The sequence below is a fragment of the Coturnix japonica genome, chromosome 17 (assembly GCF_054131305.1).
Source record: "Coturnix japonica strain WE chromosome 17, WE-NBRP24, whole genome shotgun sequence".
Taxonomy (NCBI): domain Eukaryota; kingdom Metazoa; phylum Chordata; class Aves; order Galliformes; family Phasianidae; genus Coturnix; species Coturnix japonica.
The window spans coordinates 13,516,018-13,531,877 of NC_140679.1; the positions used below are offsets into that span (position 1 = coordinate 13,516,018).

At 47.0% G+C, this 15,860-nt stretch overlaps 3 protein-coding genes across 13 annotated transcripts; 1 reads left to right on the plus strand and 2 right to left on the minus strand.

The window, feature by feature from the left end:
* Positions 1–49: 49 nt before the first annotated feature.
* Positions 50–4,339, minus strand: TMEM50A (transmembrane protein 50A). 3 transcript variants are annotated; one of them, XM_015883376.3, is made up of 7 exons: positions 4,312–4,339; positions 4,061–4,164; positions 2,695–2,807; positions 1,830–1,897; positions 1,542–1,634; positions 787–847; positions 50–520 (listed from the first exon to the last, which is right to left on the minus strand). In XM_015883376.3, the coding sequence occupies exons 2-7, from the start codon at positions 4,151–4,153 to the stop codon at positions 475–477; spliced, it is 474 nt and encodes a 157-aa protein (XP_015738862.2). In that variant the 5' UTR covers positions 4,154–4,164; positions 4,312–4,339; the 3' UTR covers positions 50–474. The 3 variants fall into 3 exon arrangements, with proteins under 3 accessions (XP_015738862.2, XP_085374545.1, XP_085374544.1); XM_085518419.1 differs by having other exon boundaries at positions 4,284–4,339; XM_085518418.1 differs by having other exon boundaries at positions 4,240–4,339.
* A 214-nt stretch (positions 4,340–4,553) lies between these two features.
* RSRP1 (arginine and serine rich protein 1) lies at positions 4,554–9,445 on the plus strand. Of its 8 annotated transcripts, none has more exons than XR_014935288.1 (7): positions 4,554–4,735; positions 4,881–4,936; positions 6,027–6,650; positions 6,967–7,121; positions 7,736–7,778; positions 8,020–8,511; positions 8,932–9,445. XR_014935288.1 is itself a non-coding variant. In XM_085518413.1 (6 exons), exons 2-6 carry the CDS (start codon positions 4,898–4,900, stop codon positions 9,112–9,114), a joined length of 1,170 nt encoding a protein of 389 aa, XP_085374539.1. In that variant the 5' UTR covers positions 4,554–4,735; positions 4,881–4,897; the 3' UTR covers positions 9,115–9,445. The 8 variants fall into 8 exon arrangements, 4 of the variants coding, with proteins under 4 accessions (XP_085374539.1, XP_085374540.1, XP_015738857.1 ...); XR_014935289.1 differs by having other exon boundaries at positions 8,431–8,511; XR_014935287.1 differs by lacking the exon at positions 7,736–7,778 and having other exon boundaries at positions 4,881–5,024.
* A 390-nt stretch (positions 9,446–9,835) lies between these two features.
* Positions 9,836–13,250, minus strand: SYF2 (SYF2 pre-mRNA splicing factor). Of its 2 annotated transcripts, none has more exons than XR_014935290.1 (7): positions 13,187–13,250; positions 13,006–13,110; positions 11,841–11,966; positions 11,191–11,308; positions 11,001–11,110; positions 10,349–10,447; positions 9,836–10,246 (listed from the first exon to the last, which is right to left on the minus strand). XR_014935290.1 is itself a non-coding variant. In XM_015883374.3 (7 exons), exons 1-7 carry the CDS (start codon positions 13,238–13,240, stop codon positions 10,081–10,083), a joined length of 759 nt encoding a protein of 252 aa, XP_015738860.1. In that variant the 5' UTR covers positions 13,241–13,250; the 3' UTR covers positions 9,836–10,080. The 2 variants fall into 2 exon arrangements, 1 of the variants encoding a protein (XP_015738860.1); XM_015883374.3 differs by having other exon boundaries at positions 11,001–11,091.
* Between the last annotated feature and the right edge of the window lie 2,610 nt (positions 13,251–15,860).

The window sequence follows — 15,860 nt, forward strand, 5'->3', positions numbered from 1 at the left end:
TCTAAAGCAGCACAGCTTTATGAAGGAAAAAAACCACGAACCAGTCAAATTTGAAAGTGAAGAACTGTTTATACTGTCCAGATATAGGAAATACTTAATAAATATATGTTAAAAAGTTGTTTTAAAGCAAAGAGGGCTTGGGTTGTAAATATCATAGAAAGTGTTAAATGGTTAAATGTGTTCATCTCCCACTATTCTATTTACTTAGAGCAAACATCATACAAAAGTGACTTCCAGTGCTACCTGTAGCAGTTTTACACGTCAGAAACACAACACTGAAATCAACAGAGCTGCTTTTTGGGGTATTTTTTCCTTTAAAACGCAACCAGGATCTTTTAGTGCTGAGATTTCACTTCCCCATGTTTCTTTTTACCCTTAGTGATGATTGAAGGGCACCGCATACAAAATGGTTGTACAAAACTTCCACACAGCTAAAAAAGAACCGACATGGCCAATGCACTTCCATCAGTGTGTTCACTGCCACAGATCCTCTGTGCGGCCAAATTTGAAGACCAGTCCTCTGTTTGAAACAAGAAAGGCACACAGGCACATAAGGGGGAGGATTAAATACCAAATAATACTTTAACTACGTTATTTTTGTGAGTAGGTTGTAGTGTTTGTCAACCCACATCCTGTTCCTGCAGCAAAACCTACGCAGGCAGATCAGTGAGTGCACTTTATTCACCCCAAAAATAGAGCTGAAATAAAACCCAGACTGCAGCAAGCTTTGGTTTTGATCATTAAAAACCAATTAGGTAAGAAATGAACGAAGGATGAGAAGCTTACCCGAAAAAGATGAATGCATTCTGGAAAAATACAGCAATTCCTGGGTACACAACTGCTTTCTCTACAAGAAAACAACACAAAACACCCCATTAATATTTCATAAGTCCTTTTCTCTTCCAAGAGATCACACAACAGAATCCTGCTGCTGCTCCTACCACAGAATAGATGTGCCTAATATGGGTTGTTCTCTCCTAGAGTTAAGAGAGCACTGTGCACCTTTTGCATCTGTTTCATGCTCTGACAAGGTGGTTCCCTCCCATCTGTTACCCCCAGTGCAAAGTAATTTCAATGGCTTTCATACCTCCCCCCCCCTTCCCCAGTTATTCAGCTTTCCAAATAACTGAATAATCAAAGATGTGCATTCAGATCTAACACTCATGAATCATAACACTCACTATGACGTGGGATTACACATCCCCTTTGGATTGCACTTGTGTAACCTGATACATGTACATGTGCACATTCACTATGATGGCAAGCTGCAGAATGGAGCACTAGCATGAAATTAATGTGCCCAGGTGTCTCTGAAACCCCCCTGTGAACTGTGTAATGCCAAAACTAAAGAGAACATCAATTAAAACCCAACCAGTTTCTACTGAGGCTAACAGGACAGTCTGTGCCCTACAAAACAGACTGACAAGAGCTTAAATGACAGCAATGGGGTGTTAAAATCCTCCATACGTTAGAAGAAAGAAAAGAATAACGGATAGGGAAGAATTAGAAAGGGTCAGGCCATGCTTCATGCTGTATCTTACCTTTAACGACGTATCCTCCAAACAGAATCCACATGGAAGCAATCAGAGAGCCAAAAGCCATCATAAAGCCAATGAAGAGCCAGATCCGAGCACCTTAAAAAGAAGACGTGGGTGTTCTATGCCCATTCCTGTGTACAGATACCAGTAACTTTCAAGATGCTTCAGTTCCAGAGCACTTTATGTGACCCACTTGAGCCATGCACATAAATCAGTGCATGCACTGGTGCAGCTGTTATAGCTCGTCCAAGGGTGACTGACTGCAGGTATTTGTGTGTGCACAGCACTCACCTGTTTGTCCCAGGCAGCCTTCGCTGTAACTGTCACCCCTCACTTGTCCATTAGAAACTGCGTTGATCCTGAACGTGCAAAACAGGATGAAAAAGGGTAAAGATTAATAAAGCAAGAAGGAAAATGTTTATAGAACAGTAAGGGAAATTCCTTAGGAACAAATTGAGACATAATGCATTTCTTACGTGTATTTTATTTTTTCAAAATGGGAAACATGCTAAAACTTAAACACGTTGCTCTGCTTTTCTTCCACTTTTAATGCTTTGATTTATATGCTACTCCATTTTCAATGGCTCCTTACCACAGGCAAATGTAAGGCACATGATCCTAGGCTGCATCACACAAAGCATGACCAGCAGCTCAAGGGAGGCGGTTCTCCCCCTCTGCTCTGCTCTCATGAGACCACAGTGCAGTGCAGCATTCAGCTCTGGGACCCCCACCATAAGAAGGGAAGAAGGTTTCAGTGTAGGAACAGGACAAAAGGTTTTAGGACAGAATAGGACAGAATGGTTTGAAGCTAAAAGGAGAGATTTGGATGAGATAATTAGGAAGAAATGTTATCACTTAGAGGGCAATGAGGCCATGGCACCCAGAGCTGTGGCTGCACAGTGCCAGTATCCAAGGCAAAACTGCATGGGGCCCTAAGCAGCCTGGTCAGAGCATCCCAGCTTATGGTGTGGGGGGGTTGGACTTGGTGATGATTAAAATCCCTTTAACCCAAACCATTTTGTGATATTAGCAACACTCAGACCCTGATTTGTTATTTTCACTTATCTCCCAATTTAAAGCCTACGTTATTTATTTTAATTCTGAATTTCACAGAAGTTCCAGGTGTGCACAGCTCTGATCAGGACATTACACTTACATTAGGAATGCAATGGTGGCTATAACCCCACAGGCATGATACGAATGGTTGAAGTCTTCCATGGTAGGGTACTTCACAGCTGCATCTATGATTATCCACCAACCTGTAAAAAACTATTAAAAGCAAAAGTACAATAGTTTAAAACACAGATAGAAAAGGTTTGACCAAACAAACCCAAACAAACAGCACAGCTGCCTCTACCATCAGCTTAGTCAGGTACATGCTAAACACAAACCCCATGATTTAGCTGCTCCAAGAATTGTAGGGGCTGGAAGGGACATCTAAGAGCCCTTTATCATCTCTGTGAACCTCTGATGGACTCTCTCCAGTAGATCCCTGCCTTTTTTTGTATTGGGGAGCCCAGAACTGGATACAGTACTGAAGGAGAGAGGGGTAGGATCACCTCCCTTGCCCTGCTGGCCACTCTTTTTAATGCACCCCAAGATGCCATTGGCCTTCTTGGCCACCAGGGCACACTGCTGGCTTATGGCCCACCAGGTCCTTCATTACAGAGCTCCTCCCCAGCAGGTCAACCACCAACCTGTATGGATGCATGTAGTTATTCCATTGCCCCCCAGGTGCAATAGTCATCACTTGCTCTTGTTAAACACCTCTCTGCCCAGCTCTTCAGCTTGTCCAAGTCTTACTGAAAGGCAGCACAGCCTTCAGGTGTGTCAGCCACCCCTCCCAGCTTAACATCATCAGCACTATCCCTTTAATAAAGTGAAACTGTTGAACAGGACCAGCCCCAGCACTGCCCCCTGCGAACACCAATACACTGAGCTCTGTCAGTCACATCCACCCCACACTCCCTATGGCTGCAGTGGGGTGGGCAGCACCAATTGCCTTCTGTGGGTGCTGTATAGAGCAGGGGGGGGGGATGCACAGAGCATAGAGGGGCTGGGGGGGGGGGGGGGGGGGGGAGGTCTATCTGTTCCTATAATGGCTTCATGGAGCCTCCTTTGAGCCCGTTTCCTCACACACCAGCGCTCCGGCTGCACAGAGCACAGAGGGGCTGGAGGTGTGGGGGTCTATCTGTCCCTATAATAGCTTAATGGAGCCTCCTTTGATCCTGTTTCCTCACACACCCGTTTCCTGCACAGAGCATAGAGGGGCTGGATGGGGATCTATCTGTCCCCATAACAGCTTAATGGAGCCTCCTTTGATCCCATTTCCTCACACACCAGCACTCTGGCTGCACAGAGGGGCTGGGTGGGTGTCTATCTGTCTCCATAACAGCTTAATGGAGCCTCCTTTGACGCCGTTTCCTCACACACCAGCACAGAGCACAGAGGGGCTGGGTGGGGGTCTATCTGTCCCTATAATGGCGAAATAGAGCCTCCTTATACCCCGTTTCCTCACACACCAGCACTCCAGCGGCCACAGACGCGATGGTGTTCCGCTTCTCCCCCCAGTCCACACACTCGGAACACCTCAGGCCCTCCAGGAAACCGGACATCTTTCAACGCTCTGAAGAAGGCGAGAAAACAAAATAAAACGAATCAAATCGCCACAACCGCGTTTCTCACACAGTAAATAACCCACCACAGCAATTATCGCTCTAAAAAGCCGCATTATATTGTCCTCACACAGAACACGGCCCGACCCGCCGCTCACCTCACGGCTCCACCGACGCGCTCAGTGCGCATGCGCAGCACGCAACAGCAGCTCCCCGCCTCCAGCGCGCAGGCGCGTAGAGGGCGGCGAATGGGTTCTTCTGCGCATGCGCTGTAGTACGGAAAGGGAGGGGGGAGTAGGGTGAGTGCAGGCAGTGCGCATGTGCACAAAGCCCGCGCATGCGCAGTCCGCTCCGTTACGTAAGCGGGGAGTGACGTTCTGGAAGGTTCGCGGCCGCTCTCAGTCCGCGCTCTGCTCGCGGTGGGGTCGGTTGTGTCCGCTCGTTGCTCCGGCGGTTCGGATCGCGGCGCGTTGTCTGGGCCCGGCCGTTCGTTATGGGTGTAACACACGAAGCCGGGTTGTCCCCTCGGGCGTCACCGTCGGAGCAGGATCCGTGTGGGGGGGGAGCGGCTGCGTGCAGCGGGTGAGGAGGAGCGGGGGGAGCGGTGCGGCCTAGGGCTGAGGGGGGAGATGGGCCGGGTGGGAGGTGGGGTGTATTGTATTGTATTGTTGGCTGTGGGCTGGTGCTGTGCTATGGCAGCACCTCATTTACCGCTGTGTTATTGCAGGAGCGCCATAGGGACCCATGGGAGTCAACAACGGGGATGTCCGGCGGCCCCCAGCGGTAAGCGGCCTCACCAGAAGCCCCCCTGGCCTCCGAGCTGGATGTGGGGGGGTGGAAGGGGTATATCTGGCCTCTGAGCTGTATGGAGGTGGGTGGGAGGGGTATATCTGACCTCTGAGCTGTATGTGGGGGGGTGGGAGGGGTATATCGGGTGTTCCCATGGGCTGTGCAGTGCCTGTGACCTTGGGTCTCTGCTTGGAGGTGATGGGTGGAACTTCCTGCAGCTGTTTGAGGAGCTTAATCAGCTCTTAGAGCTGGCTCGGTAGCTCTTATTGATAGTAAGCAGTGAGTCTGAGCTCAGTGGTTCAGCAGACAAGCCTTGAGAAGCAGAGTGTTAACACAGTACTTATAATATAGGACCACTGGGCAGAGAAGCTGTTTTGATGTGTTCCCTTAACGAATTTTACCCTATGATCCCGGATCTGTGTCTTATACTACACATGTAAGATTCTACTGGTGTAGTTTAGTGGCATAATTTAGTTGTGATCATTGGCCTATTATAAAGCTGTGGATGTAAAGCATGATGTCTATTCTGACCTTGAAAGTAGATGTTTGTTTTGCCCCTCCTGGTGCAGTAGTCTGCGCTTAAAACAGATGGGAACTTGAGTACCTTGAAAGCTTTGTTTGGGGTAAGGAAATAGCAGTAAATTTCATCTTCACAAAAGTTGTGTGAGGGGCATTAAAGCCAATGCAAACCTTTCAAAACTAGTGGCTTACACTAACGCATTCTTAAACTTTCATATAGAACCATAGAATGACCAAGGTTGGAAGAGACCTCTAAGATCATCCAGTCCAGCCGTCCTACCACCAGTATTTCCTCACTAAACAACGTTCTTCAGCACAAGATCTAAACATTTCTTCACCACTTCCTGAGCAGCCTGTCCCAGAGGTCTGACCACAGGACAGGAAATGATGCTGCTCATAATTGTCAGGCATAAAACATGCTCATAATTGTCAGGAAAGATTGTCAGCGTTGAATTGTCCTTGAACTTCTTGTTTGTGTGTTGTGCCATAATAATTGATGGTGTGTATGTCAATTGCTGTCTGTAAATGATTCGTGTCTTCATTTGCTTCTGTCTTCTTTACCCAGGAACAGAGACTGGATACTGCAGAACAACAAGCAAAACAGAACTGGGCTCTGAAAGTACCTGCAAGGAAGAAGTAGTGGCTCGTAAGAGCAGTGATATGGCAAACTGCATGGATGATTTGAGTCTGAATTCACCAAAGAAAAGAGAGAATTGTTTGAGATCCAAAAGAAGCTGCAGCAGGTCATCATCAAGGTCATCCAGTCGATCTTCCTGCAGCTCCCAGTCCAGTTCGAGTACGTCATCTTCAGCTTCCTCCAGGAGCTGGAGTCGGTCCAGATCCAGGTCTAGGGATCGAAGATACAGTTCCCGAAGGTACAGAAGATGCTCCCGTTCCTATTCAAGAAGCCGCTCAAGATCGCGTGGCTACAGGAGGTACAGAGGAAGGTACCACTCCAGGCACTACAGGAGGTACCACCGCTCTCCTCCGAGGTACAGATCACGCAGTAGGTCGTGGTCCCGTGGAAGATCATATTACAGAAGGTCCTATTCAAGAAGCAGGTCACGTTCCAGAGGCCGAAGAAACTATGGGTTTGGGCGGACAGTGTACCCTGAGACTTACAGGAGCTGGAGGAGCAGGTCACGAACCAGGTCTCGGAGTAGGTCACCTCTGCACTTGAGTGAGAAAGGTACTTGGACTTTGGGTGTGAGCATTGGAAACGGGTCTTTTATTGACTAGATAAATTGTAGTTACTTTATAGAGCCTATCTGATAAAAGGAGGTTGCAAAGAATCTTGCTACATCTATAAAAATATATTAAGAAGGGGGGTATAAACAGCAGTTGAGAGCATATCTTTGTATTTCAACTGAAGCTGTATCTCTCAAGTTGAGATGAAAATCCATCAGAGTTAATGTTTCAGTGCAGATGTGGTTTGGCTGCAGTTCTTAGGGTTGTATTGGAAGGATACGTATCTCATGTTAAAAATCAATTATGTCTTCTTTTAGAAAAGAGGGAGCTTCTGGAAATTGCAAAGGCTAATGCTGCAAAAGCTCTGGGAACAGACAATATAGTCTTGCCTGCTAGCTTGAAGATCCGCACTGCTTCTAAGGAGACCAGCAGTATTAAGAAAGAACATGAAGACTCTGGGGAGTCGGATGAGGTAAGTACGAACTGGAGTGTTGGGAATGAAAAGGTCAGCACATAAAGACTTGTGGTGTGCATGGATGTGCCACGATTCTTTTTTCCTTATTGAGGAGTTTGTTAATTAAAAGTTGAAACTCCTGAACAGAGAACTGAGGTTGACCAGAATGCTAAAAAGTGCTTTAGAAACCACTGTAGACTTTGCTTTTCACTGCAAGTACACTGGATTCTGAAGGGCAGTGGATTCAGGGCCGGGCTGGATGGGGTCCCAGTGGCAACCAGCCTGTGGCTGGGGTTGGAGCTGGATGATCTTTAAGGTCCCTTCCAACCCAAGCTGTGCTGTGGCTCTGCTGCATGCAGGCTTTCCTTGGTGTTACAACATTAGGAAGGGGAGAGAATTGTAGTTCTTGCAGCTTCTCAATGGTAGCATTGTATTGCTCATTACAGAAACTATTTTTTTCTTGATCTAAAACAAGGAGACTCCTTAGCAAACCTGTTATTTTTTTTCTTGTTAAGGTTAATTTTACTACCTTTTCTAACAGTTAAAAGCTTTTCATATGTAATATACTATTTCCCAGAAGTTACATACCCGAACACACAATGCATTTTACATGCTTTATTTCTGTCTTATAGAAATCATGACTATGGTTCCAGACATGATGAAGAAAATCTGTTGGTAATTAAGGGTCTTGTGGGCTGTAGCTACTGTGAATTTAAGGGAGGGAGAAACTTCAGCATCTTAAACTGAGCTGTAGTTTGGCTGTGTTAATGCTTTGTTAATCTGATTGATAGTAAATGCAAAACTGCAGTAACTTTACATCTATCCAATGCTGCTATTTCAAATGGAAGTAAATTTGCTAAAGGTTTTAGACAAATGGTACAGGCATCCCTTTCATAATATATGCAATATATTCCAGATGTTGAGAGAGTACAGAAGAAGAGGCCTGCATCACTTGCAGATAAGTTTATTGTTGTTATCCAAAGCTCTGCAGGATTAACGTGCAGAACTTCATGCGACTTATTCTGACACTACATTTCATTGTATGGCATTCCATGCTTTGAATCATTTGAATACTCTTTAAAGCTGTAAGTGGGGCATGGATATCAGGTCATAGCAGGTCCTTGAATCGGCACAAGGACCTTGATTAAAAATACTGGTTTTCACATTGAACTCAATGCTGATCTATTGGCACATTTGGTAGCTTCTGGCTACTTTTGTTGTAAATATCTGAAACAACTGTACTGGGAAGTTATTAACTTGTAAAGGCTGCCTTAACCTACAGAGGGTGTTGTATCCTCCCACTGAAGTGCTGTGTGCTTTTCTCTAGCAACCCAAAGGACTGACAGAAGTCATAACCAAAAGTGGAATGGAGAGAGCAACCGCACGGAGCATCTCGTTCAGCCCTAATGTGAGTGTGCTTTCCGGAGATGGAAATCCCATAATTAATCCCTCTTGTATCAGTCTCCACAGCAATGATTGCCAAATCAAACATCTTAGCAATGGTAACGCTTGGAGGGCTTTGCAGTTCCTTTCCTGAAGGAGCTGGATCAGTTCTTCAGCAGTACAGTGCTGTTTTAATGTACTACAGTAGTGTTTAAATGCAGATGTTTCTGCACATAACGCTCAGTGCTGTGAGCTTTTTGTTTCTGGTATTTCATGCTGCAACTTGAAGTTGCGTCTTTGGTTGTGTTTGAGTAATGCAGGGGTGGGGTGGTTATTCAGCATTCTGGGTTAGTTAAGTGTCTTGTCAACACAAGCCTCTTAAAGTTGTTGGGTCTTTGTATGTCCTTTGTCTTTCCACTGGTTTAAAATGTAATTTCTTTTCCAGAATACAATGGCAAAGCCAGTACAACAGAAGCCAGCGAGCCATGTTGTTAAAGAACCATCCATTTCTCCAGGAAGAGAAGATGACAAAAAGGGAAGTCCCTATGGGCAGTGGGTTCCTGTCAAGAAGGAGGAGAAAAAGTTCCTAAACTTCTCACCCAAATCCACACTGTTCCGAGCACGCTAGAATAGCTCTGTTCCTCAGACTGAGTATCGTAATACCTGCGTAGTGAGGTGTGACCTTTTCTGATCAGCTTGTTGAGTATTTATTTTGATATCTTTAATTTTGGAATCTTAGGTTTCTCTTTCAGATGTAAAGCGCAGTGATCCAGAAGCCACAGATGGAATCTTGTGTATATTTGTAAATATTTTTGTATTGCTTTAATGGACTAGAACTTAACAGGTGGGTAATTTTTTCTAAAGACTAGTTCAGTAGCTGTTAATTTTGAACAGTTAAACTACATTGTGTAACAGTTTACTTCAAGAAAATAAACTTCACTTTTGCACTGGCATCCGTATATCAAGTATTGGGCTCTTATTTTTTTTCTCTCTAGTGGTTATTTCCAGCTTTAAATTCCACTTATTGGAAGGTGTGACAAGATAGTTTTAAAGGTCACCTTGAAAACAGACCTTCATACTGGTGTCATTCCTGTCCAGGCTCTGGCAAATTGAGGGTCTGTAGGTAACTGTGGTGGATACCCCTCTGCAAATGGCAGTTTTGTGTCTGGCTGCCCTGTGAAGCCATCACCATTCCATCTTAAGCCTCTTTTTTATTAATAGCTCTTTATTTCTATATAATTGAAGTGAGACTGGGCTGGAAGACTGTTGAAGTGTTACTAAATAGAGTAGTATGATTTTGACTTGTATTTTCATCTTGCTAAACAAGCATCTTCAGATACTGACACACCTTTAATCAGTGAGAGTTTATTTAGAATATGACATTGGAGGAGCTGGCTGCTCAGCAAGTAAAGCTTATATACAACTGCAGGCATACAGTGTGCACATCTACTGTATGAAACACACCATCTTACTTTGGAAACCCCCTGAAGCAATGTGTATTTCTTTTGCTGAAGCTTAAAATTGTTTGCAGAATCACCCTGAACTTTAACAGGCAGAGGAGGGCTGTAGGGTGTGCTCTGCTGGGTGTCCCAGTTCAGACAGCTGTTCCTCTCTCCAAGTTCTGTTTGATTTCAGCCGTGTACTTCCCATAGAAGCGCTCTGCCTTCTTATTGAACTTGGCATTTCTCTCATTGATGTAATCAATATCCGCATCATCGTTGTAAGGACGTCTCCGGCTGTACTTCTCACGCTTCTCAATTCTGCAAGGCAAACATCAGTGTTTAAAGGCCTGCAGGTGGGTCTGTGCACTTAATTAAAGAATGGCACATGGAGGAATGGTGAAATTGATCTTGTTTACTCACTGTTTCTCAAGATCTGCAACCATTCTGTCAATCCCTTCCTTATCTGGCACGTGAGTTCCATGGAGGAGGCTGTCAGATGTTGGATAGAGCGCTTCACCACTGGTAACAGCAGAAGAGCAGCAGTTTACAGATACAATAGATTTAATCTTGCAAGGCATTTAATTTCTAACTGTAGGAGTTAGATGCAATGAGAACATGCTGATCCTAAACTTAAACATGCCTATACAGGATAAAGAACTCAGCACTAAAGTCTTTGTATCTATTTAAATGCAAACATGGCAATTTCTAATATCAAAACCTGCTGAAAAATAAAACTAAGCACCAAAACCCCCCAAAGCATTAAAGAAAACAAATACAGCCAAGAAATAGCAAACAACTCGCCCATCTAAATAACTTCACAGTGGTAGCAGTGTTGCTTCAAAGCCATTAATTGTGAGCTTGAAAGGAAAAAAACCACCTCATAAACTGCAATAATGTCTTCTACCTATTGAAGTAGAGAGTGGAAGCATCACATTATCAAGCAGGTCATACACATTTCATGTTAAAATAGTACATGTAACAACATACACGTGCTGAAATGTTTGGTTTTTTAAGTCTTAAGCAGTCATTTATAAAGCCAGTACTGCTGACAGGTGACTGAAGTGGCACTTACTACTGCTCCTTCAGCTTCTCATACTGCTCCAGGTCGGGTTTGATCTGCCTTGTCAGCCTCTGGTACTGACGCAGCTGAGCAGCCGCGTAATCTAATAAGAAAACAAATGACTGTTAAGGTGAAGGATTTTATTTCATGATTCTACTTGAAATATTAACACACATTAAGACAATAGTGCAATTAAACACACCTGAGAATCCTAGATCTGGATTCTTCCTCTTCTTTTTCCTTTCCCATCTCTCTGCATCCTCAGCACTGATCTCTAACAGTTTAACCCGCTCGTAGTCTTCTCCTCTTGCTGCACATTCCTAATAGGGCACAAATATTGAGCAACAAGGATTAAACTCAAAGCTTACACAGATCAATAGGGTCAGCCTCAAGTGCAGAACTAACATATACATACATACTCAAGAGTTTAATTGGGTTTTCTTAGGGGGAAAGGGGAATGAGGAAACACAACACAGGGTAACAAGGGTAAGTTCTTCACTAGGAGAGTGGTGAGGCCCTGGAACAGGCTGCCCAGGGAGGTTGTGGATGCTCCGTCCTTGGAGGTGTTCAAGGCCAGGTTGGACGGGGCCATGGGCAACCTGATCTATGGGGTCTCTATGGGGTCTGTGTGGTCTCTATGGGGATCTATGGGGTCTCCTGGGCAACCTGATCTAGTAAATGTGTATGTTTGGTGGCCCTGCCAGGCAGGGGGGTTGGAACTACATGATCCTTGAGGTCCCTTCCAACCTGGGTCATTCTGTGATTCTGTAACTTGAGTCAAAGCTCTCTAGACTCAATGAAAGGGGAGCGTCACTGCAGCACTCCAGAAAGCCACAACTTTGCTCTTCTTACCTTCTTCTTCTCCTCCACCTTCAGCTCCCACTCCAGTCGTGCTTTCTTGGCTTCCCAGTTGGGTGGTAATTTGAGCCTTTTGTCTTCCTCCACCACTTCCTGGTGATTCAGTTTGCGAGCTTCATTCTGGGAACAAAACATTCCATAGCAAAGTGATGACACGGCACTATGTGAGCACTAAAACCCAGACCCCAGGTGACTGAGGTGGCTCAATAAGGTGCAGGTATCTGAGCTCTGCAGTTCCCGACACAGCTCACTCAGTAACGCTGTATTAGACATAAGGCTACAAAACCCCTTTATGGGAAGGACCGAATCGACTATGGGCAACGAATCCCTCTGGGGTGGCAGCGGCCGCAACCGACCCACACCCGAACTGGGCCAGTTCTCCCATCGCTTCCCCCCGTATCACCAGCAGCACAGGTGAGCACAGTCCCGTCCCATCCTGTCCCATCCCATCCCATCCCATCCATCCATCCCATCCCATCCTAACCCATCCCTTCCCATCCATCCCATCCCATTCACCCCACCCCATCCATCCCATCCATCCCATAATATCCCATCCCATCCCATCCTTCCCACCCCATCCATTCCATAATATCTCACCCCATCCATCCCATAATATCCTATCCCATTCATCCCATAATATCCCATCCCATCCATCCCATAATATCCCATCCCATCCATCCCATAATATCCCATCCCATCCATCCCATAATATCCCATCCATCCCATAATATCCCATCCATCCCATAATATCCCATCCCATCCCATAATATCCCATCCATCCCATAATATCCCATCCCATCCCATAATATCCCATCCCATCCCATCCATCCCACAATATCCCATCCCATCCCACCCATCCCATCCCATAATATCCCATCCCATCCATCCCATAATATCCCATCCCATCCATCCCATAATATCCCATCCATCCCATCCCATCCATCCCATAATATCCCATCCATCCCATAATATCCCATCCCATCCCATCCCATCCATCCCATAATATCCCATCCCATCCATCCCATAATATCCCATCCCATCCCATCCCATAATATCCCATCCCATCCATCCCATAATATCCCATCCCATCCATCCCATAATATCCTATCCCATCCCATCCCATCCCATAATATCCCATCCATCCCGTCCCGTCCCGTACCCGCTTTAAGTGCAGCTCTCTGAACCTCCTCAGTCGCTCTTCTCGCTTCTGCGCCGCCGCCGTCGCCGCGCTGTGCTGCGCCTCGTCCTCCGATCCCGAGGATCCCTGAAACAACCCCGCTCAGCCTCCTATGGCACAAAGGCCGACATACCCCCCCCCCATCCCTCCGCCGCGGCCTCACCCCGTCACCGGGATCCCCCAAACCGCCCAGCGCTGACACCGCCGCCGCCGCCATTTTGCACTGCGAGCACTTCCGCTTCCTCCCCGGCACGAACTTCCGCTTCCTCTCACTGCGCGTCGAGCGCCCCCTGGCGGCCGGGAGGTCCCAGCGCTGTGTATGGCTGTAGGGTCACCTCGTGGTGCTGCGACGTCTTAACCCTAATGCTGTGCTCCTGCCGGGCAGTCACCCTGAAATCACTCTATATTTAATGAACACCGCTATATCAACACATAGACACCCATCCTCCCCAGATGGGGAATCAATGGGGTGATGCAAAGCTGCCGTGAGGAAGCAGCTGGTGGGGTATCAGATAGCGATACACAGCGATGCTCTGCAGGAGCTCCAAACCCCATAATCAAACCCCATATCAGAGCTGTGTTACATGGCCATGCCCCGATCTGAGCCTTCCTGCCAGCAGAGGGAGGTCTATCACCGGCGGATACATTATATGTATTACATATATGGCACTCATATGTGCCGTATAATACATACATTATATGTATTACATTATATACATTATATACATTATATACATTATACATTATAAATTATACATTATATGGATGCGGAGGCGGCTCTGGAGCCCGCAGCGATCCCTGTTCTCCTTTAACTTCAGTGTCTCCTCTAATTGCATCTCAAAATTGCCCAGGAGATTGGCAGCTCTGGCCTTGATTTGGTGCTTGGCTTCATTGCATCCATCCCCACAACATGGGAACTGCCCGCTGGTTTCGGATCATTGAGCTTTTAGGGAGCAGAAGTGGATGGGGCTGGGCCGTGAAGCTCCCCCATAAGTTCTTTCTTTTGCCAACTGCAGCAGTTTTTATGCAGGGAGGAAAAACACACGCTGTGGTTTAAGCAAGGTGCTGCTGTAGGCTCAGCTCTATGCCCAGGTGGTGCTTAAAACCCTTCCAGGCAATGTCCTGCGACACCAGACACTCCTCACCCCCTCCAAGTAGGCTGAGCAGCAGGGAACGAAGGCAGCTGAGCCCCATAACAGAGCACTGACCCCTCCAAAACAGGCAGCCCTTCCTTTCCATTTAATCACAGAAAACCGAATGGCTTCTATGTGTTGTGCAGTGCTTTGACCCAGCCAAGAACCCTTCCCTTCTTATAGAAGAAACTCAAGAGGTTTTCCTGCCTCCTGCACATTCAATTCTAGCTCTGATTCCAGCCCATGGAACCCAACTCCTGCTGCAGGTTGCTGAGCGTGTCCCCAGCTTAATGCCACTACTGCAAATCACAGCCTGCCTTGAAAAGAGCAGGGAATGCACCCGAAGGGCCGGATCCTGCTCTGGCTGACAGTGAGTACACACAGATCTGCTCTCGCTGTCATTTACAGTTAATTTATTTTTAGATTTCAAGAATGTTTTTCTTTCTCATGAGCGCAGAATTGGCGCTGCTGGGTTGTGTGTGTGTGTGTGTGTGTTTATTGGGGTTGTAGCTGTGGGTTGTAGCTGCCTCCATTGTCTTCTCCAGTTCTGCCTCCCCTGCAGTGCCGACATGAAGAATTCCAGTTACACATTGTACAGGGGATGGGAGCTCGGAGGAACTGACTCATCTCGGTTATATTTGTCTTTTTCAAAGGGGAAGGTCCTTTTTTTTCTTGAGTGGGGAAACAGCAGCGATGAGCTCCCACCCCACTACAGCAAAACTGAGGTTGTCTTTAGGGGTCTGGTGGGTGACCTCTATGAGTGCACCATGGTGTGTTCACAGCATGGAGCTGCTGGGGTTGCTCCAGCAGTTTGGGTAGAAGCAAAGGGAGCGTGTGGAGCTGTTTCTCAGAAACACAGTGGTGGCTCCAATGTGACAGAGGCCACCATGTGCTCCCCAGGACACAGCCAAGCCTGTGTGCCCTGTAGGTAGCGAGCCCTGGATCTGAGGACAGTTCCCACTCACAGGGCTTGGCTGAGCCCCTGGGAGGCTGCCACTGCTCCTGGCGTCATGCAGAGTGTGAGGACAGAGCCCAGAAGGGTTCGTGCCATTCCTCTTCGTGCCAGAGAAGCATAAAGGGAAGATGTTGCTGGTTCCAACTGCAGCAGTTTTTATGCAGGGACAAAAAACACACGCTGTGGTTTAAGCGAAGTGCTGCTGCAGGCCCAGCTCTATGCCCAGGTGGTGCTGAAAACCCTTCCATTCCATGTTGGTCAGCATCCCTGCCCAAAGTGACAGCCATGCAGTGCTGCTTCTGCCCTATAGTTCTGCCTCCAGCTCTTTGCTTGCAGGTCTGATCTGCTGCAACTCCCAGGGCAAACCTACACGTGCAGAGATGTGCTTTGGATTTGCTGGGAGCTGGATCTGCCATGCCATGGATTGGATGTGCATTGCTGTGGCTTGGGTGTGCTGTAGCGTGGTTTGTGTGTGCATCACCACAACCCAGACCCACAGCTACAACGTGGAGCTGCTGGTCAGCCCTGTGGCATGTGGGCATTGCACAGGGTGTGGGCACTATGTGGGGGCTGCAGGGACAGAGAGATGTGGGTGCCCCATCCCTGGAGGTGCCCAAGGCCATGGATAGAGCTGTGGGCAGTCTGTGCTATTGGGGGGCACCCAGCCCATGGGCAGGGATGGGACTGGAGAGGCTTTGGAGTCCATTCCAACCCAACCATTCTGCTGTTCTCTGTCCTGCGAGCGACCT